We start from the raw sequence: 23,782 nt of genomic DNA on the forward strand, positions 1-23,782 counted from the left end.
TCTGAAATCAACACATCAGTCAGAAGCTGGAAGCACTGCAGCACTGCCTCAGCCAAGCGGCAACAGGCTGTGCTGAAGCTTATCTGCACAGGTGACAAACCGCACAATGCAGAAGAGTTGTGGACAGTGCTGAAAGAGCAGTCAGATGTTTCAATGGCACCGCTGAACCTACAGCCAGGCATGGTCATGTGTGACAATGGCCATAACCTGGTGGGGTCTCTGAGGGAAGGTGAGCTCACACACATACCTTGCTTGGCCCATGTGCTTAACGTCGTGGTTCAACGTCTTCTGAAAAGCTACCTGGAGCTGCCGAATCTGATAGTGAAAGTACACCGTCTGTCTGCCCATTTTAGAAAGTCAGCTACAGCTTCAGCTGCCCTTGCCGTGCTTCAGCAGCATTTGCAGCTTCCAGCTCACCGGCTGGTGTGTGATTCCCCACGTGCTGGAACTCTATGCTGCATGTGTTGGAAAGGATTTGTGAGCAGAAGAGGGCAGTTCTTGACTATGAACATCAACAATGCCGTCGAATTTCAGTTCAGACTCCACACATAAGACCTCAGGAGTGGACATGGATGTCCGACATATGTACCATCCTCCAAAACTTTGAAGACTGCACCAAGATGGTGAGCGATGATGACGCCATAATTAGCGTCACCATCCCGCTTTTCAGCATTCTGAAAACCTCTCTGCTCACAATTAAAGAGGATGCATTGCAGGCAGGGCATGAGGACAAGGAGCAAGGAACCATACAGGGGGATTACACTCAGCCCAGCCTCATGTCTTCTCAATGGATTGGTAGTCAATGAGGAGGAGGAGGAGGAAGAACAGGAGCTACTTTAATGCGCTATAGACGGTACGACAAACACAGCTGTCATACCGTCTGTTCAGCGGGGATGGCCTGAGGACAAGGAAGAGGAGGATGAGGAGGAGGAGAACAGCATGGTCTATCGTCCTGTTGGTGAGGACACGGAAGTCTTGCCTGTTAGCAGTCTGGCACGCATGGCTGACTTTATGTTGCGCTGCATTTCACGTGACCCTCGCATTATAAAAATTTTGGGTGACACTCATTACTGGTTGGTGACACTTCTAGACCCACGCTACAAGAAGAACTTTCAATCTCTTCTACCAGAGGCAGAGAATTGTACTAAAATGTTGCAGTACCAGAGGGCACTTGTAGCAGAATTACTTAGAAAATTCCCATGTGAGGATGCCGGCAGCATACATCAGAGTTGGTTGTACAACCAAGGAGTCCAAGCGAGAGAGACAGAAGTACAATCCAGCTCAGGTAGGGGAACAATGGCAAAGTTCTGGGATAGTTTTCTCAGTCCCTCCTATCGTGACGGCACAGAGGCAAGGGGTACTGTCACAATAAGTGCAATGTTTGGGAAGATGGTGATGGATTACCTTGCAGATCGTACAAACGTCCTCCGTGATTCCTCTGTGACTTTTAATTATTGGGTATCCAAGCTGGACACGTGGCATGAACTGGCTCTCTATGCCTTGGAGGTCCTGGCCTGCCTTGCTGCTAGCGTTCTGTCAGAGCGGGTTTCTAGTGCCGCTGGTGGAATTATAACAGATAAGCACATCTGCCTGTCATCTGAAAATGCTGAAAGGCTGACTCTTATAAAAATGAACAAGGGTTGGATTGGGAAAGACTTCTGTACACCACCAAATGAAAACAGCGAAACATAACCTCAAATACATTCTCTCTTTTGGGGAGGTGTAGTCTCATGCACCTCTTCACAACCACACATAGGTATACGCTTCCAGATTTGGTGTTTGTTGTGATCCTTCTCCCTATCTTCATACTCATCATCCAGAACCACTAGATGACCAGGGTAAACGTGCTCTGTACTGTTATAGGCCGGTGCATTTTGGGGAAGGGGGCTGTGATGGCACTATTTTATTTAGTAAAAAAAAGGACCTCACATTGGGGAATTGGGCATTACATTACATTGAGCCTACTTCTTAACTCTGTCACCTGCAATGTGTCCTTTAACTGACACTAGATCACCAGGGTGAACGTGCTCTGTACGGTTAATTATGGGCAAGGGGGCTGTGATGACACTATTTTATTTAGTAGAAAAAGGACCCCACATTGGGGAATTGGGCATTACATTACATTGGGACTACTTCTTAACTCTGTCTCCTGCAATGTGTCCTTTACCTGCCACTAGATCACCAGGGTGAACGTGCTCTATACGGTGAATTTTGAGCAAGTGGGCTGTGATGGCACTATTTTATTTATTAAAAAAAGGACCCCACATTGGGGAATTGAGCAATACATTACATTGGGCCGACTTCTTAACTCTGTCTCCTGCAATGTGTCCTTTCCTGTCACTAGATCACCAGGGTGAACTTGCTCTGTATGGTGAATTTTGGGCAAGTGGGCTGTGATGGCACTATTTTATTTAGTGAAAAAAGGACCCCACATTGGGGAATTGTTTGTTAGCTCATGCCTTCCATTACAAGTCTCAGAGACACACCCCTACATTGGGCCTACTTCTTAACTGTTTCCTGCCATGTCTCTTTCTTATCTCCAACGACATGACCTGGGTGAACGTGTTCTGTACTTTTATAGGCCACAGAATTGTGAACAAGGGGGGTTATGATAGCAATAGTATAGTACCCCTCAGTGGTGAAACCACATCCTTGTGGGCAAAGAATTCATAACATTTGTGTACCTTAAAGAGCTCACATTGGACACAATAGACTTCATTTAAATTTGATAAAGCAATGCTGTTAGTTCGGCAGAGTAGTTCATTACAAATATTTCTTTGTCGAATATATTAGTTTCTCTCCTTGAGAGTGATAACTTTGGCTGCCTAAAATATACAAATGGAAAATATACAAATGGCAATTTGGAATCCAGATTAAAATACTTTATACCGAATGCATTCAGACAATCACATAGCTGCATTTCTTGTAAAAAATTTACAGATGTGACAGACAATGCTCATAGTGACACACTCTTGAGAAATGTTTGTTTATTCACTTCACAAACAGTTCTAAGTCTCTATATGTTTGCTGTTTGTCATTGTAAAATATTAAGGTTTACTGAAACTCTGCCTGTGGTGGTTTGATCTAAATCCTTGTGGCTTTTGTTTTCTAGGGGTTATAGCCCCTTGTCTGATGACTCCATGATATCTCAGTTTCAAACAAACTTGAAAGCTGGCCACTTGAAGGTCTGGGTGAAACTTAAGTTACTACATAGTGTAAATGACTATATAAGACCAGTGAAACAGAAACATGACTAAGGCAGATGCCAAAACTAGGGTACCTGTACATGTACAGTGTGCTGATACCTGCATAATTGGGGACGCCCATGCAGTGTAGGTAATCTCCCAGGGGTTCTCTGTCTTGGTTTTGCTTCTCTGATATTCCAGATGGATGATGTATGTATACTGTATGTAGTTAATCTTCATATATACGTAGTCACTATATGTAGTTAATACTTATATGTACTTATTAACCTTTGTATGTTAGCAATCACACTATTCAATCTTACTATTCCTTGAATTTTGTAGTTTGAAATACAATTGCTTTGTATTGCAAATATTAGCCTTATTTAAAGCCCGTATCTGAACTTTAGTGCTAAAAACATGGCAAATAAAATTGCCAAATTCTCCTGTAAATAATTTTGCAAAGAGGGAACCATCATACCATTAAAAATATGAGTGGATTTTCATGGGCCCATCCAGTATGTGGGTTCCAAGGCATAATGGGGTGCATATGACTATGCAGCAGGGCTGGCCTTGCTGCCAATGTGTAAATCAAAGGAGTACGGGAGTACAAAATGCATACTGTGAAGTGGATTTTCATGGCCCCATCCAGTATGTGGGTTCCAAGGTGTAATGGGGTGCATATGACTGACTATGCAGCAGGGCTGGCTTTGCTGCCAATGTGTAAAACAAAGGAGTATGGGAGCACAAAATGCATATTGTGAAGTGGATTTTCATGGGCCCATCCAGTATGTGGGTTCAAAGGCTTACTGGAGTGCATATGAATTGGTAGCAGGGCAGGCCTTGAATTCAATGCAATACTTTTTCAGGAGTCCCCCCTGGACATCTTATGAAAGGGGTATTGTGGTGCGTCGTAATTCTTGGCAGCCCATCCACTCAGGGCTGTCACTAGGAATTTTGGGGCCCCATACTGGCAACATTTTCGGGGCTCCCCTTCAGACTCCGCCCAGACTTCACCCCTCGAACCATCCACAGTCCCATTGCCCTCTCTTGGAAAAACTCCACTTCTGCACCACATCCTCACCAATCACATATTTACATTTCCCATCACCACATACATGGCCAGCAGCTTTTGTTTTGGCCAAAGATTTTTTAATCCACCACCAAGACAAGGTAGACTCTTCTGGCCAGACTCTACTCTACTGTAACTTACTAAACATTTGTTAAAATATCCAATACAATTTAGATATATTTTTATTTATTTTTCAATTTTTAAAATGACAAATAATATCACAAGCAAGGAAAAATACCGCCACACCATGATCAGACACCATATTACTACTACATAGTGACCTATAATACCACATACAAGGAAACAATACAGCCACACCATGTCCAGATCACATATTACCACCACAATGACAGAATAATAGCAGATACAAGGAACAAATACCATGGCACCATGTCCAGATCACGTATTTCCACCACATGGTGACCAATAATACCACATACAGGGAACAAATACTGCCACACCATGACCAGACCACATATTACCACCACAGTGACCAAATAATAGCACATACAAGGGACAAATACCGCAACACCATGGCCGGACAACATATTACCACCACATAGTGACTGAATACTGCAATACTGATCATTCATAAAAAAACACAATACTATTACCATAAGTGCCATTATACACGGGAGATCTGTATATAGTATACAGTGTATAGTGTCTGTGTAGAGGTAGCACACTAACTCACCAGTGACGTCACTAGGTGAAGTCCTTCAGCCTCGTTTCTATCTTCATCCAGCACAGACCGCCATCACATCTTCCAGCCAGGACTCATTTGTGCAGGAAATAACATAGTTATCTAAAGCTCTGCTTGCAGAACACATTGCTTAATTTTTTCCCGACTTCTACACTACACCAGATGAAGAAAAAAAGGTGACCTAGTGTCGCACTGCACAGTAACAGGACCGCCCCCCCATTTAAACAGTATCCTCAAAAAATAAAATAAATACATCACTGCAGTAATAATATCCCTTAATTAGCCCCTATGGTAATAATATCCCCCATCCTGGCCCGTGTATCTCATTCCTGGCTCACATCCTGCCCTCATGAGTATCCATTCTGCCCCCATATGATCTCCCCATCCTGACCCATCTGTCCCATGATCCTGAGCCATCTGTCCCTTGATCTTGCCGCCCCTTCTGTCCCTTGATCCTGCCGCCCCATCTGTCTCCATCGTATCCATCCTGCCCCGTGATCCTGCACCATGTGTCTCCATCCTGCACCATGATCCTGCCCCATCTGTCTCCATCCTGTGTCTCACAACCTGCCCGTGTCTCACATCCTGCCCCACTGTGTCTCACATCCTGCCCCGTGTCACAAATTCTGCCCCCGTGTCACACATCCTGCCCCTGTCACACATTCTGCCGCCGTGTCTCACATTCTGCCACCTGTCACACATTCTGCCCCCGTGTCTCACATTCTGCCCCCCTGTGTAGTTTCCATACCTGCCCCCTGTGTCTCACATTCTGCCCCGTCACACATTCTGCCCCATCTCACATTCTGCCCCCGTGTCTCACATTCTGCCCCCCTGTATAGTTTCCATTCCTGCCCTCAGTGTTGTTTTCATCCCTGCCCCCAGTGTTGTTTTCATTCCTGCCCCCAGTGTTGTTATTCCTGAATCCTGCCCCATGTTGTTTTCATTCCTGCTCCCTGTGTTTTCATTCCTGCTTGTGTTGTTTTCATTCCTGCCCCATTTTCATTCCTGCCCCACTTTCATCCCTGCCCCGTTTTCATTCCTCATTCCTACCCCGTTTTCATTCCTGAATCCTGCCCCATGTTGTTTTCATTCCTGCCCCTGTGTTTTCATTCCTGCCCGTGTTGTTTTCATTCCTACCCTGTGTTGTTGTTGGAATGTGCAGCCGCCCCTGGGCCCTATTGGAATGTGCAGCAGCCCCCGGGCCCTGTTGGAATGTGCAGCAGCCCCTGTTGGAATGTGCAGCAGCCCCGGGCCCTGTTGGAATGTGCAGCAGCCCCCGGGCCCTGTTGGAATGTGCAGCAGCCGCCCTGGGCCCTGTTGGAATGTGCAGCAGCCCCCGGGCCCTGTTGGAATGTGCAGCAGCCCCCTGGGCCCTGTTGGAATGTGCAGCAGCCCCCGGGCCCTGTTGGAATGTGCAGCAGCCCCCGGGCCCTGTTGGAATGTGCAGCAGCCCCCAGGCCCTGTTGGAATGTTTAGCAGCCCCCCCTCCGGACCCTGTTGGAATGTGCAGCAGCCCCCCCCCTCCAGGCCCTGTTGGAATGTGCAGCAGCCCCCCCTCCGGGCCCTGTTGGAATGTGCAGCAGCCCTCCCCCCTCCAGGCCCTGTTGGAATGTGCAGCAGATCTTCCCCCCTCCCGCCCCTGTTGGAATGTGGGCCCCCTGCCGGCTGCCCCACCCAGTCAGTCACCACTGAGCCTAGAGTCAGCTCACGCCTCACGGTACTCACCCTGCTCGCCCGCTGCCTCCACCTGCTTGTCCGGTCTGCAGCCTGCACGTCGACCTCGGCCTGGCCCCCGTCGCGTCGTCCGGTCCCCTGCTGCCTCTTCTTGTCCGCCGTCCACCATCCGCACGACCGCAGCCACGTGGCACACCACACGCTGCTCTGCTCCGGAATGAGGAAGTGGAGTAGGGCAGAGTGTGACGTCACAAACTGGACCATGATGCACTGGGCCCCGGGCCGCAGCTTAAGGCTAAAGTGCCCATTTCCACCGCATTTAATAATAATAATAATAATAATCTTTATTTTTATATAGCGCTAACATATTCCGCAGCGCTTCATAGTTTGCACACATTATCATCGCTGTCCCCATTGGGGCTCACAATCTAAATTCCCTATCAGTCTTTGGAATGTGGGAGGAAACCAGAGTACCTGGAGGAAACCCACGCAAACACGGAGAGAACATACAAACACTTTGCAGATGTTGTCCTGGGTGGGATTAGAACCCAGGACTCCAGCGCTGCAAGGCTGCAGTGCTAACCACTGCAGCCTTGAAACACTGTAGGTGTCTTTACACCACAGTGTTGTTGGCATTCGGAAGCCTGAACAAAATACAGGGCGCCAGAGCTTGCTCCTCATCACCGGGCCCCATACTGTAGTAATGGCTGTAATGCCCTGATGGCGGCCCTGCATCCACTCACAGCATAGGCTACAACAGCTTAGGAGACCCACTGTTTAATAATGGTCCTTTAAGAAGATTAATGCCGCCTGATGCACAAGTAAGAATAGGCTCTGTGACTTTAAGAGTCCCTCCTTCATAAATGAAACAAGATGGGTCTGCTTATGTGTCACACACCACATGGCCAGCTAGGGTTGTTAAATGTTACATTGACATTTCCCAGTGAATGCATTTGTAGTGGTTGAAAGCAATGTTAAAGTTGAAAAACGTTTCAAAAAAGCTGCTTCTGAACTAAGCCTAAGTGGGGGAGGAAATTTTCGGTCTGGGGTTAAATATTTGGCCTTACAGGCAACTCATTAACCTGCAAAGGATGTACCTTGACATATTTCCCAGCAAAATCCGTATTGGTTTTGTTTTAGTGTGTTTTTGTTGCACCTGGAAAAATGGCATGAATCTCGGAAAAAAATGTTTACAGCTGTGAACTAGGAGTCAGGAATGCTTCCAGGGGCGATCCCCATGACGTCTGTGTGTCTCTTGAGCAGTGTTTCCATAATTTTTAGACGGTTTTAGACCTTAAAAGGACCTCCGGGTGGGATCGCGGCAAAAATACTCTGGTCTCCTATAGACTTACATTAGGCTCGCTGTTCTGGTCGAGTACCCGAGTATTCCAATCTGCTCGACCTAAGCAACAAGCACCCGAGCATTTTAGTGCTCGCTCATCACTAGTCCACATACCAAGTCAAGTGGTCTTGTGCTTTTTGTCTCACTCTCTTTAGGTATAGTTCCTCTTGTAACTTTAGATTTTATACAGCATTCACATTTTACGGTAATTGAGCAATCAGATAGCAATAGTTTTTTTTGTCAAATTCTTCTTTTGTAACGCCATTATACTCTCAGGATGTCTGTGTCCTAGATGTCTATTCCACATGTGAATACAATTCTTGGGATTATTTGTACATATCTTCATCTGTTCCTTTAATGTGTTTAGATGATATAATTGTTCACCTGCTGTGACATTAATTACTACCTTATCTCCCGCTAGGATTGTTCATCTTTGAAATTTATAGCAAGTCATTTGGCTGTCAGACACTTTATGGATAACAATCCTCCTTCTAGTTTTGGAACATTTAACACATCCTTTACTAGTAATTTTGAATTATGTCCAAATCTATCAGGACATATTAGCATTCCTTGTCCAATACCTTCTGCGGTTATTTTACTCCTATCTGCAAGATAAATTGTTTCCTTATTATTTTCATCAAGTTCAGTAAAGAAACTTTTATCACTAGTCATGTGACTTGTTGCTCCTGAGTCAATAAACCAGCCTGACGATGACTCTTTATCAGTTACTTTAAATGTACCATTCCAGTGATGTGCATGTGGGTTAGAAATTGTTACTTTCTGTTTATTCTCCTTTTAGTGTAATTTTTGTTGTTCTGCTTTCCATATAGTACAGGGTGGGCCATTTATATGGATACACCTAAATAAAATGGGAATGGTTGGTGATATCAACTTCCTGTTTGTGGCACATTAGTATATGGGAGGGGGAAAACTTTTCAAGATGGGTGGTGAACATGGCAGAAATTTTGAAATCGATCATTTTGGATCCAACTTTATTTTTTCCAATGGGAAGAGGGTCATGTGACACATTAAACTTATTGAGAATTTCACAAGAAAAACAATGGTGTGCTTGGTTTTAACGTAACTTTATTCTTTCATGAGTTATTTTCAAGTTTATGACCACTTATAAAATGTGTTCAAAATTCTGCCCAATGTGTTGGATTGTCAATGCAACCCTATTGTATGGACTATTGTAAGTCTCTACTAATCGGCCTCCCTCTTACCAAACTCTCCCCGCTCCAATCTGTCCTGAATGCTGCAGACAGGATCATATTCCTCACCAACCGTTACACCGATGCCTCTGCCTTGTGCCAGTCATTACACTGGCTACCCATCCACTCCAGAATCCAGTACAAAACTACTACCCTCATCCACAAAGCACTCCATGGCTCAGCACCACCCTACATCTCTGTGGTCTCAGTCCACCACCCTACCCGTGCCCTCCGCTCCGCTAATGACCTCAGGTTAGCATCCTCAATAATCAGAACCTCCCACTCCCGTCTCCAAGACTTTATACGTGCTGCGCCGATTCTTTGGAATGCACTACCTAGGTTAATACGATTAATCCCCAATCTCCACAGTTTTAAGCATGCCCTAAAAACTCATTTGTTCAGATTGGCCTACCGCCTCAACGCATTAACCTAACTATACCTGTGTGGCCTATCAATAAAAAAAAAAAAAAAAAAAAAAAGCAACCCATAATCAGGTTCCTCGAATCATGTTCTCATACACTTTATGCAGTTAATAGCCCTCTGTGTCTGTACTGTTACATACTTAGGCAGTTAACTGGTTCATGCAGCTTTACATGAACACCCGAGCCTTACACTATGGCTGGTCCAAATAACTAAAGCAATTGTTACCATCCACCTCTCGTGTCTCCCCTTTTCCTCATAGTTTGTAAGCTTGCGAGCAGGGCCCTCATTCCTCCTGGTATCTATTTTGAATTGTGATTTCTGTTATGCTGTAATGTCTTTTGTCTGTACAAGTCCCCTCTATAATTTGTAAAGCGCTGCGGAATATGTTGGCGCTATATAAATAAAATTATTATTAACCCTCTTCTCCCACTTTTGACACACTGATAGCAACATCACAGAAGAAATTCTAGCACAGCCTTCCAGTATTTGTTGTTTTAGATACTTTGGTTTTATCTGAAAGCAAGTGTCTATGCTGTGAAGATAAGAGATGTGCTGCATCTGAAACAATGGATACTGGAAGCCAGTGCTAGCATTTCTTTTGCGGTGTTGCTATCAGTGTGTCATTTAAATGGCCCACTCTGTTCAGTCTTTTTTTAAATGTCCCTTTTTCTTACATCTGAAACATTCTCTTGACTCTGTATTATGGGGCTTCTTGTCTGTTGCTTTAAGAGCATTTTCACTATCCCTTTCAGTGGAATCGTTTGTTTGCTCTTTCTTTCTATGATAGTCTGTAAGTCTGGTCTTACAAACTCTAGCTTAATGTCTGCTTCAGGTCTTGTCTCTAGTGCATTTATCAGAGCAGTGTATGAATCTGGTAAACTGCACAATAATATTGCTGCTATACGACTTTCCTTAATGTCTTCACCGACTGATCTCAGCTGTGTTACCACCTCCATCATAGAGTTTATATGCTCCTACATGTCTTTCCTTGCACTTAATCTTATCTTGTAAAGTTTTCTTAACAGTAATAGTTTGTGATTTAAGCTGGATCTTTTATGTAGCTTTCTCAATGCTTCCCACATTCCCTTTGTTGTATTCTCATTCCTTATGTGGATTAACCGATCATCATCCACTAATAAGCTGATAGTGGCTCTTGCTTGTCTGGTTTTCTTATCCCATGTCTGATTATTATCATTGGGACTGTCTGTAACATCTCCACTTTTAACTTCCATAACTGATAGTTCCCATTGTTCAGCTTAGCTACTGTGAGTTTCAGCACTGAACTGCTGCTCATCTTTAACTTATTTGTCTTGTTTGGAGAGAATTGCTCTGACGTATTTTTTTGCATTCACCAAGTCCTTTTTACCTTCTATGCTGGGCCCATAAGCTGTTGTATAGTTTGGTCACAGAAGAAACTTGTGAGAGTAGATTATATGGGGTAATTCAACTTTTATCTACACAGAACATGAGGTACATGCATCAGCTTCTTAATACAGCTTAACAGCAAGTCTGAAGGATCTTTTACCAGAAAGAAAGTGAAACCAAAGTACAACAAGTATATGCATTACATTCAACTAAGCATATACAAATAACAACATCAACAATACTGTCAGAAAAGTCTAAACTCCTCCTGCACACAAATAAGTCTGTATCTGTTGCATATCTGCCAACAATTCTGCGCTCCCAAATGCAAATGCCTCCTCCTTCCGAGCAACACTGTGCTTAAACCGCAGTAACTGGCCACATGTCTGTCATCATTGTAGAGCGGAGAGCCCACTTAACAATTTTACGGGAAGCATGTCACCAGAAGCACAAGCTGTGCACCTATTAACCCTTGTGTACCTGACAAATTTGCAGCAAACACAAAAATTACATTTTTACCACTAAAATGTCATATTTTCACATCTCAAGGTTATACATTTTTGAGAGGCACCTATGGGTTCAAAATACTCACTACACTACTAGATTAATTCCTTAGGCAGTGAAGTGTCCAATATGAGGTCAACTAAAGGAGCCCAATCTCTATTTAAATTAAATCTGCTTTCTAAAAACCAAGTAGGGCTCCTTCCCATCTGCTCCCTGTTGGGTGCTCTAACAGTAGTGTACAACCACATATGTGGTACTGCCACATTAGGGAGAAACTGCATAACAAATTGTGGTGTCTAATTTCTCCCATTACTCCTAGTGTAAGTTATGATTTGGTGCTATAACAGTATTTTAGTTAAAAAAAAAAAAAATTGCTCCCACATCTAAATGTTATAAAGTTTTGAATCACCTGTAGTTTAAAAATGGCGAGAACACCCCTAGATGAATTCCATGAGGGGTCTAGTTTCCAAAATGGGGTAATTTGTGGTGGGTTTCTGCTGTTTTTGCATATCAGGGTCTCTCCAAATGCGACATAGCATTCACGATCTATTAAAGACAAACAGCGCTCTTTCCTTTCCTAGCACTGACGTGTGCCCAAACAGAAGTTTGTGACCATATAGAAGGTATCATCACGTTCAGGATAAATTGTGTAACAAATTATGGGGTTCATTTTCACCTATTTTCAATATGACAACATAACGTTATCAAATTCTGTGTAATACCTGTGGGTCCAAAATGCTGACTATACCTCTGGATAAAATCCTTGAGAAGTGTAGTTTCCAAAATGAGGTCATTTGTTGGAGGTTTCTACTGTTTGGATTCCATTTTCTCCTGTTACACTTGTGAAAATAAAAAAATTGGGGCTAAAAGTCCATTTTTGTGGGAAAAATATAATTTGTTATTTTCATGGCTCTATGTTATAAATTTCTGTGAAGCACCTGGGGTTTCAAGGTGCTCATCACACATGTACATAAATTCCTTGAGGGGTGTAGTTTCCAAAATGGGGTCACTTGTGGGGGGTTTCTACTGTTTAGGCACATTAGGGGCGCTCCAAACATGACACGGCATCCGCTCTCTATTCCAACTATTCTTGCACTCCTTCCCTTCCGAGCCCTACCCTGTGCCAAAACAATAGATTTCCCCCACATATGGAATATCGGTGTACTCAGGAGAAATAGCACAACAGATTTTGGGGTTTATTTTCTCTTGTTACCCTTCTGAAAATAAAAAAGCGGGCTAAAGTAAAATTTTTGTGAAGAAAACTAAAATGTTAATTTTTTTCCATCCACATTGCTTTAGTTTCTGTGAAGCACTTGAAAGGTTAATAAACATCTCGAATGTGGTTTTGAGACTTTTAAAGGTGCAGTTTTTAGAATGGTGTCAATTTAGGGTATTTTCTGTCATATAGGCCCCCAAAGTCACTTTGAATGTCATGTGGTCCCTAAAAAATGGTTTTGTAAATTTTGTTGGAAAAATTAGAAATTGCTGATCAAATTTTAACCTTCCTAACTTTTTGACCAAAAAATAATGTTTTAAAAATTATGCAGATGTAAAGTAGGCATGTGGTAAATGTTATTTATTAACTATTTTGTGTCACATAACTTTCTGGTTTAAGGGCATAAAAATTGAAAGTTTGAAAATTTCCAATATATTAACAAATGTTAAACGCAAGTCATATCGAATACATTTTACCACTATCATGAAGTACAATATGTCTTGAAAAAAACATTGTCAGAATCACTTGGATGTGTTGAAGCATTCCAGAGTTGTTATCTCATAAAGTGACACTGGTCAGATTTAAAGGGAATCTGTCACCACTTTTTTGGGATATCATGTAAAAATATCATTCAATTCAGTGTCACCTATGCATTATACAAGTACTTTTGATACCCGTTGACTCCCCACCTATGATCCATAAATACCATTTTCATTCAGCGCGGGAGGAATAAAATGGTATTTATGGATCATACGTGGGGAGTCAAGGGGTATCAAAACTACTTGTATAATGCATAGGTGACACTGAATTGAATGATATTTTTACCTGATATCCCAAAAAAGTGGTGACAGATCTCCTTAAACAATTTGGCCTGGTCATTAAGGTTAAAATTGTCTTGGTCACTAAGGTGTTAAATCATGTTGTTTTTCCCTTCCCTCTATTAGGAAATGCTTGATGCATTTAATGAAGAAGCGAGATCCTCAGGTCTTCCACGGCTCCTAATCACAGCAGCAGTGTCTGCAGGAAAAGGCACCATAGATGCTGGATATGAGATAGCAGAGATCGGACAGTGAGTATGGAGAAATACACTAAGGCGCTACAGTGAAGTTCTTGAGGTTCTGTAATCTTCTGCAATGTGACCAATCTGTCATATTTAGTGGTTTTCATTGCGTAAAAGAAAATCACAAGATGAGTGCGACAGATACATGTTGTACAACATTGAGAAAGAAATTGGAAATGACTTTGCTTGTTTCTTCATAGATTGCTGGATTTCATCAGTGTGATGACTTATGATTTCCATGGTGGGTGGGACCCTCAGTCTGGACACAACAGCCCCCTGTGTAAGGGTTCCACAGACTCTGGAGATTTAGTATACTTTAACACTGTAAGAAAATTAGTTTATTTAATTTATTATTAATATTTCTCTAAATGTTTCATGTACATATGTGCGTGTATAATAGACCAGCCGAGCCCTCTCCCCTGCGATGATCCTCTTCATCCTCTGGTCAATCACTAACTATAGACAAGGATAATATACTGCAATCCTCAGCCTGCTGGGAACTAAATGTGTCCAATACTTGACTTCTTCACAGAACAGACTGTCCTGTTTCCATGTTGTATAATATATACTGTACATTTTACAAATATTAGATACTTTATTTTTACATTTATTGCTTCATGACTTGAGGTCAACAGACAACCCTGGCACTATAACATCACTAAAAAGCTTCGGCAAGTATCCAGGGTTGCAGAGTGGCATTGGAAGAAAACAAATCCGCAAGATGATTTCACTTTATTCAGACAGGCAACACTCGCTTTCAAATCTGCAATCACCTCTGCTAAACAGGTCTACTTCACAACCCTCGTATCCTCCCTATCCTACATCTCCAAACAGTTATTTAAAATTTTTTAACTCCCTCCTCCACCCACCACTGCCCCTCCAACCTCCCACATCTCTGCTGAGGACTTTGCCACATACTTCAAAAATAAGATCGACTACACAAGGCAATTTTTTATTGTTCAACCACCACAACCCCTTTGTATACCAGATCAATGCCCAAACCCCATAACCTTTCTTACCAACATCACTGAAGGGGAGCTTAATTGTCTCCTCTCCAAATCACACCTCACCACTTGTGCACTAGACCCCATCCCACCTCCTCCCCAACCTCACCAGCACACTGATCCCATACCTATCCCATCTCTTAAACCTATCACTAACTTCTGGTACCTTCCGTTCTGCTTTCAAAAACGCCACAATCACACCTATCCTTAAAATGCCAACCATCAACCCAACCACTATGTCCAGCTATAGCCCAATATCGCTGCTCCCATTCGCTTCCACACTCATGGAGCAGCATGTCCATGCTGAACTTTCCTCTCACCTCTCTTCTAACTTGCTCTTTGACAATCTACAATCTGGATTCTGTCCCCACCATTCCACTGAGACTGCCCTGACCTACTTACAGCCAAAGCTAATGAACAATACTCTATACTCTATACTCCTCCTTCTAGACCTGTCCTCTGCTTTCGACACAGTTGACCACTGCCTCCTACTACAGATCCTCTCCTCCTTTGGCATCAAAGACCTCACCCTATCCTGGATCTCCTTATACCTTTCCAACTACACATTCAGCGTCTCCCACTCCCACACTACCTCTTCACCCCAGCCTCTCTCTGTTGGAGCCCCCAAGGCTCTGTTCTAGGACCTTTACTTCTCAATCTATACACTTGGCCTGGGACAACTCATAAAGACCCATCGTTTCCAGTACCACATCTATGCTTATTACACTCAGATCTACCTCTCTGGCCCAGATGTCGCCTCTCTGCTAGCCAGAATCCTGGAGTGTCTATCAGTCATATCCTCCTTCCTATCCTCTCGCTTCCTCAAACTCAGTGTGGACAAATCTGAACTCATCATCTTTCCTCCATTTCGCAGATCTTCCTTACCTAATCTATCTATCACAATTAATGACATCACGCTTTCCCCCGTACCGGAAGCCGCTGCCTTGGAGTAACCCTTGACTCTGCCCTGTCCTTCAAACCACACATCCAAGCTCTTTTCACCTCCTGTCGCCTCCAGCTCAAAAATATCTCCAGAATCCGTCCTTCACTCAACCCTCAATCTACTAAAATGCTTGTGCATGCCCTCATCATCACCCACCTCGACTACTGCAACATCCTTTTCTGTGGCCTCCCTGGTAACACTCTCACACCTCTCCATTCCATCTTTAACTCTGCTGCCTGACTAATTCATCTCTCTCCTCGCTACTCCTCTGCTTCTCCCCTCTACAAATCTAATCACTGGCTCCCATTCCTTCAGCATATCCAATTCAAATTACTAATACTGATTTACAAAGCAATCCATAACCTGTCTCCTCCATATATTTATAAAACTAATCTCCTGATATCTTCCTTCACGTAATCTCCGGTCCTCCCAAGACCTCCTTCTCTCCTCCACACTTATTCGCTCCAAATTACCTCCAAGACTTCTCCCGAATATCCCCCATCCTCTGGAATTCTGTGCCCCAACACGTCCGACTATCAACCACATTCAGATCCTTCAGATGGAACCTGAAAACCCACCTCCTCAAGAAAGCCTACAGCCTGCAATGACCCCCCTGCCTCCTCACGACTACTGGAGCTACCGCCTCACCAACATCGGAGCTGCCGCAATCCCCCAACCTACTGTCTCCATCCCCACCATCCTGTAGAATGTAAGCTTGCAAGTGCAGGGTCCTCTCCCCTCTGTATCAGTCTGTTATTGTTAGTCTGTTTACTGTAATTGGTCTGTAACCCCTTCTCATGTACAGCACCATGGAATCAATGGTGCTATATAAATAAATAAATAATAATTCTAATAACTTATTAATTAGAAACTTTCTGCAATAATAACCTTTAGGATTTCTACTGTACTTGGTCCCTGGCTCTGGAGTTCAGCTTCATCCCTGCCACTGTCTATACACCTGTGCAGTGATGCGCTGCTCATGTAGACATCATGTGATCAGACCAACCAATTATAAGCTGCCGCAGAAGTATGTAGTCAGTAGTGATGTCATCACAGGGGCTGTGACTGGTTGGCAACTAACGTAACATGTGATCCATTTGTACAATTACACGGGTGTGTATAGAGAAATGCGGCAGATGTGTGCAAGATAACAATGAGGAAACCTAAATTGAACAATATTCACAATTGTTTTTATTTTTCATAATAAAATCATATATATTTCATGGGCTAACACGGTACCTTACTATATTTTGATGGACATCAATATACCTTAAATCAATTTAAAGGATATGGATTTAATTTACAGAATATTTTATACTTACCTTCATATATTTTTAGCAAAAATTTATTTTTTCAATTGGCATTCATTACAAATTGTACACCTCAGTGTTTGTTGCACTGTCTATTACTGGCTACAGATTGAATGAATCCCTCAGAGAGCCTGTTCTGACACAAGAGCCTCTAATGCTAATTTTTCTCTCTCTAATTACCTCTCAGCTGATTTATGACCACATGAAAGTTGAACTGCTGTATTTTATGATTATTCTTAGTTGTGACTCCTTTCCTAAACAATATTCAGAACTGTGTACTGAGATGTAAGTTGTGTCTAAAACACTAAGAGGCCGATGACGTAATATGCGCCAAATTTTTTAAGAGGTGTGCCCTTCTCATTAAATTTGGTGCATCTTCCACTTGCTGTGCAACCAAGTAGTGCTGAGTAGTTGACTGGAGTACACTTCTGTCATCATTTACATCACTTTGGGGAGTAATTATGTTGAACTTGTCCGTCTCCCTGTTAGGCTCCGCCCGTTTTCCAAAAACCTGGTGGAGCTTACATAAAGACTACAAAAACACTCTGATAGATAAATTGCATGTAAATAAATTTTTTGTCGCATAGTGTGACAGTATTCTGATGGATTGTACTATTGTAAATCTCCCTTTTAATCTTGTTTTTAAGGTTTTATATAATTCAGTACGTCATAGATGTAAAACTCAGGCTCACGGGCCAAATCTGACCCACAGTGTAATTATATTTGGCCGACAAGAAACTATCAAATGTCTACTAGATATAGCTGGCTGGTAGACCGCGCATGCACTGCTAATGCTAAATATCTCGCCTTTCCGATCCGGCACGCTCTCTGGTTGATACAAGACTATTTACAACACGCCCCGTAGTAACGCGCACCAAGTTATTACTCATTCCCCTGAGCTGGCAGTTCCCACCTTCCTACATCAGCTCTCAGTCCCTTTGTGCTCACTCACCAATCTCATTGCGCAAAGCGCTTACTACCCTCTATCTCCTCCACAATCGAGGCACAGGTATGCTATTGAGCTGGTGCATGAGTTGTTTTGATATTCTATTTGGTCATGTATTCTCCGTTTTGCTTTTTATACATTGCAATATTTTCCCATTGTATCTTAATATTTTGTTCACTTGCTACCATCTTGACTTTGCAAACTTTTAGTTTCAGTGCTCTTAACGCACTTATGTTCTCTATTTCCCAACATTTTCATGTATTTGAGAGTCACCACATCTTTTCTATTCTTCTGTATACTGCTGTTTACAACCCAAACTTCTCCTGCAGTATTGGGGTTCTTCCTACAATAGACAGTTTCCCCCAACCCATTTTTTACCCCTCACCATAACCCCACTCCCCTTTTCTGTCGTGATTAATGTTAGAAATAGCAACTTTGGCTCAAGACTTTGTCCAAGTTTTTAATTCTGTCCCACTGTGTATATGAGTTTGACATCCCTGTCGTATGTAATGCCAAACATCATATGGTTACTTTGTTCCTAGTATTATGCCATGAATTATTGGAAAAACAATGGAGCTCCTGCAGAGAAACTAATTCTTGGATTCCCAACATATGGCCGAACATTCAGAAACCCAAATCCTAGCTTGTGCGATGTAGGCACCTCTATGTCTGGAGCAGGATCAGCTGGAACATACACAAGGGAGGCTGGTTTCTGGGCCTACTATGAGGTAGGATTCAATAGTATTACTTTACTTTGAGAAGTACAGCACAATAGCGCAGCGGGTCACTATTATGGGATGTTGTGTGTGTGATTTTATAAATTAATTTGCACTACATCTTGGTATGTGCCGCATTTACTTGTGTTTTATTAATATTTTGCCGAACTAACAGATTTAAGCAATGTGAAGGGGAAAACTCTTTTTCTATGTGCTCTCTTGGTACGGTATTTATTAATGCTTTTAGCAAAATATATGGAGGGATTGAGAGGTTTGAACTCCTTATCTATGTGTATGCCTATACCTTGTCCTGACCTGGTGATATGTGCTGGCCTGTAGAGGACTCATAGACTGAGCTTCAGGCCCTTCCCATGTCCGTGAAGTGGATATTAGACATACTTAATTATGTGGTTTTGCGCTGAAGCGGCCTGTATACAGTACGACTGTGTATATTGGGCCTAATTGCAGCCAAATTAATATTTAGGGTTCAGGCTTTTCATATCTTTCAAAATTTGTATGTGTGGGGGTGTAGATGTTGCTACCAGCAGCCGTTCCTTCTCCGATTGTCTTCTGCTTTACAGCTCTGGCAAAAATTAAGAGACCACTGCAAAATGTTCACTTTGTCAGATTTTTCTCTTTATAGGTATATTTTTGAGTAAAATGTAAATTGTTCTTTTACTCTATAAACTTCTGACCACGTCTCCGAATTTCCAATCAACACATTTTGTATTTTTTTTCTGACAAAGAAAAAAGTTAAAAATAAAACAAAAAAATCCAGTGCTTTTAGACCTCAAATAGTGCAAAGAAAACAAGTTCATAATGATTTAGAAACAACAATGCTAATGTTTTAACTCAGGAAGAGTTCAGACATCAATATTTTGTGGAATAACCAGGATTTTTAATCTCAGCTTTCATGCGCCTTGGCATGCTTTCCACCAGTCTTTCACACTGCTTCTGGCACAAAAATGTAAGCAGTTCTTTGTTTGATGGCTTGTGACTATCCATCATCCTCTTGATTACATTCCAGAGGCTTTCAATGGGGTTCAGAACTGGAGATTGGGCTGCCCATGACAGGGTTTTGATGCGGTGGTCTCTTAATTTTTGCCGGAGCTCTATATATTCTATCCTGTTTAGTGCTAAGGAGCATTAAGTTCAAAAAAGGAGTCCAAATATTTCTAACTGTGTTTCATTAATGTATAACTTATTCATGTTTGGACAATATTTAATATTATCAATAAATGTAACCAGTTTTTAGAAAATTAATATGTTCATCATAATCAAATTCCTAAATGATGCATTTTATTTTATACGATTTTTAATACTTTTATAAGCTTTCTTTGCTTAACGTTAATGAAACGTGTTTATAGTGTTAATAATATCAGTGTAGCATTACACAAAAACTTTAGCAAACTCGTTTGTAGGCCATGGCTGACTGTCAGGGTCGGGTGAGACACACAAATGCATTAATCGCTGTGTAACATTCTGTTCTATATGTTCTTAGATCTGCACTTGGCTTAAAGGGACCACAGTGAGGTGGATTGCTGACCAGAGGGTGCCATATGCTTGTAAGGATAATGAGTGGGTTGGATTTGATAACCAACAAAGTTATGAATGCAAAGTAAGATGGAGCTTAAATAACTGTTATAAATAATGATACAAAGTCTTCTGTTTAGCTGCTGTAAAATCTGAAATTGTCTGTGCGTAGAGCACATGATGAGGTGTTAAAGAATGTCATATTGAACACATACTGATTTATTTATTATATAATACAGTATATATTTAGCAGAAATCTATATATTTACCTGATCCAGTGTTAGCTGGACACATCTAACATTAGGTGGTAAGTTTTTGTGCCACGCCATCCTTTTTTATGTATCTGTATCTGGTGCTTTAGTATCAGTTACAATGGAAACCACCTTTTGGCTGTGCCAAAGTCTCTTTTTCTGTTCCATCATATGAACAGAACTATGGAATTCATAGCTGTCTATAATAGTGTCCTTAAATCACCACTCCAGCCACTGGCGGACACAGACAGAACAGGGCCCCTGTGCAAGAGCAATATATGGGCCCTTTGCAGCCCAATGGCTCCTGAAAATGCAATATTGCATCTGCTTTGAAGGTAGAAATGGGCCCTCTTACCTCCTGGGCCCCTGTGCGGCTGCACTGGTTGGACCAATGATATGTCAGCCCCTGCCTCCAGCATTGTTGTTGTTTTATTGCAGCTCTGGAGTGGTGCTACTAATCTACGGTCTCTGTACTTAGTCTTGTACTTACCATCAGCTCCATTGTTTTTGAGGTAAATTAGTGTGGCCACATTCAGTGCTATTTTTTCTGCTAGGCCGGAGTCACACTAGCGTATAGCATTGGATATGTTAATGACCCTCGGCTCCTGCTCTGTTGCGAGTGTCATGCTTCTGTGCTCTGATCCCCTCGCATGACAGGATCGGAACACAGCTGCAGAGGAGGCGGAGAAATACATTTCTACATCTCCTCTGCTGCTAATGTTGGCATATACATCACTGCACTCTGATGACATCCGAGTACAGTGCGATGTTTCACTCACACCCATAGACTTTTATGGATGCGAGTGCGCCCGAGTCTCGCTATCAATCGCAGCATGCTGCAATTGTTCTCTCATGCAAAATCGGTATGAGAAAAAAAATCACAGATGTGATCTGCCCCATGGTATAACACTGGGCCAAGTGCTATGAGATGTTTCATCACATGTTATACAGTAGCGTAACTCCAGCCTTAGAATGAAGAAAACCTCTGTGGACCTTAAAGGCTCCTTGGCAAATCAACGGATTTGGTTAGTCATCAATTTGCGATAGATCTGTGACAGCATTATGGCTCCCTCTATAATAATATAATAAAACAACATTTGAGCTTTTTTTAAGTCACTTTTGTTTATCTTATGGAATTCATTGCACCAAATTTTTCAAAATGGAGCACATGGTCCATGAATTTTGTGCAAAGTCAAAAATCATCGTTATATTTGTCTTTAATATTTTTTGACTATTTAGAGGAAAAAGTTGCCTGTTTCACTAAAAATTGTTATAAAAAAACTGTGCAAAAATGTTTTGGCATGCCTAAGATCATAATAGGGGGTTTTGTAGTGCACTTGCCACAAATTTTATGACTTTTTGAAAAAAAGGCAAAAATGTAACAAGGAATCTAGCCCTATGATCTTTTTCTTATTTCAAGGTGAGGTTCTTAAAAGAAAGTGGGTTTGGTGGTGCCATGGTTTGGGCCCTTGATTTGGATGATTTCCGAGGAAGTTTTTGCAATGAAGGGAAATTTCCACTGATCAATCACCTAAAGTCCCTGCTGGAAGGTAAGTGACCATTTTACAGAGAGGAGGCAGATATTAACATTAAGGCCTCTTTCACACTTCCGTCTTTCTGCTTACGTCGCAATCCGTCGATTTTTGAAAATGCAGGATCCTGCAAAAAAATTTGCAGGATCCTGCATTTTCCCATAGACTTGTATTGCCGACGTATAGCCACACGTCGCGTCCGTCGTGCACTGGATGCGTCGGGTTTTGGCGGCCCGTCGTCACAGAAAAACGTTCAAGGGAAAGTTTTTCTGTACGTCGCATCCAGTGTTTCACACTGCGCATGCCCAGCAGGAAATATCTTATTAAAAAACTGACTGAATGGAATTGACAAGGCTATGGTTTGGTGGATGTATTCATACCTGATTCAGTGATCGTACTCGAAGAGCGGTAGTAAATGTTTGCATATTACAATTGGAAGAGTGTTTCAAGTGGGGTACCACAAGGCTCTGTCATGGCCCCAGTTTTGTTTAACATTTCTAGAAATGATCTAGATACGGGAACTGAATGATCAAATTTGCAGACAATGAAAAGAACTGTTAAAGGTTCTGGTAATGTTTAGCTTTCAAAAAAGAAGGCTTAGAGGATACTTAATAGCTGTCTACAAATATCTGTAAGGATGTCACAGTGTAGAGGGATCATCCTTATTCTCACTTGCACATAGAAACACGAGAACCAACAGAATTAAACTGAAAGGGAGAAGATACTGATTAGATATTAGTAAAAACTTTTTAACAGTGAGTTCTCCATCAATGGAAGTCTTCGAACAGAGGCTGGACAGACATCTGTCTGAGATGGTTTAGTGAACCCTGCATTGAACAGGGGGTTGGACATGATGATCCTGGAGGTCCATTCAAACTCTAACATTGTATGAATCTATGATTGTCTGCAAGACGTGCGTCACATAACAATGATCCCCAGGGGAGCCATGGCTAGAAAGGCACCAGCATCAGAGGGGAGTATAGGTCTTATTGTTTTACAATAGGGAAACATAGGGATTGAGAAGATGTAGTTAGTGTAGAAGACAACCTTTTTAAGGAATTGTTTAAGTTCAGCAAGATTTCCTGTAGATAAGGACATTTTTAATGTAATGTTTTCTCTATAACCTGTTTAGGTTCAACAGTGGACTGCCCTGGGGAGATATGTAGTGACACCGTTATTCCACCAACTCCAGATACAACAACAACAACAACAACATCCAGTCCTGATGGAGGCAGCACACCAGCGCCTCCAGTCACTTCTCCACCTGATCCTCCTGTTGATGATGTTGATTCAAACTTCTGTGCTGGTAGAGCTGATGGCTATTATGTAAACCCACTAAACTCCAACAAATTTTACACATGTGCAGCTGGAATTACCTATTCAATGAAATGTTCTGATGGCTTAGTATTTGACACGAGCTGCAGCTGCTGCAACTGGCCGTGAAGATCCATCTGTCTCCTCTAATCTGAGACTATCAATGTATACTTCCTAATAAATGTTCTTTTCAGTCTGCTGTTGAGGTATATGTGTTTGTTTTTACATTTTTCAATTTACGTACTGTATATCTAGATAAAGCATTGCTACTAGTCATAAGTAAATAGTGAAATATTCAGATTTGGGAAAATCGGCACAAATTATTTCTAATATCCGTGTATTAGTACCGAATAACTAATTCCATGCAAGTCAATGGAAAAGCCGAATATTTTTCTGCTGGACCCAACAAACAGGTCCGGGGGCATGAGAAAAAAGCTGAAATTCATGGGACCCAAAAATCAACATCAGGCTATCAGATACATGC

At 42.1% G+C, this 23,782-nt stretch overlaps 1 protein-coding gene across 1 annotated transcript in view; it reads left to right on the forward strand.

Annotated features, from left to right (window-relative positions):
- Positions 1-23,499, forward strand: part of LOC143815807 (acidic mammalian chitinase-like) — a 50,533-nt gene extending 27,034 nt beyond the window's left edge. Inside the window, exons 6-11 of the mRNA XM_077295421.1 lie at positions 13,634-13,758; positions 13,950-14,073; positions 18,495-18,680; positions 20,170-20,286; positions 21,873-22,002; positions 23,117-23,499. Coding sequence (XP_077151536.1) covers positions 13,634-13,758; positions 13,950-14,073; positions 18,495-18,680; positions 20,170-20,286; positions 21,873-22,002; positions 23,117-23,427 — 993 coding nt within the window. The 3' untranslated portion in view covers positions 23,428-23,499. The remainder of the gene's footprint in view (positions 1-13,633; positions 13,759-13,949; positions 14,074-18,494; positions 18,681-20,169; positions 20,287-21,872; positions 22,003-23,116) is intronic.
- The last annotated feature ends 283 nt before the right edge of the window (positions 23,500-23,782 follow it).

The sequence above is a fragment of the Ranitomeya variabilis genome, chromosome 3, assembly GCF_051348905.1.
Source record: "Ranitomeya variabilis isolate aRanVar5 chromosome 3, aRanVar5.hap1, whole genome shotgun sequence".
Classification (NCBI taxonomy): Eukaryota; Metazoa; Chordata; class Amphibia; order Anura; family Dendrobatidae; genus Ranitomeya; species Ranitomeya variabilis.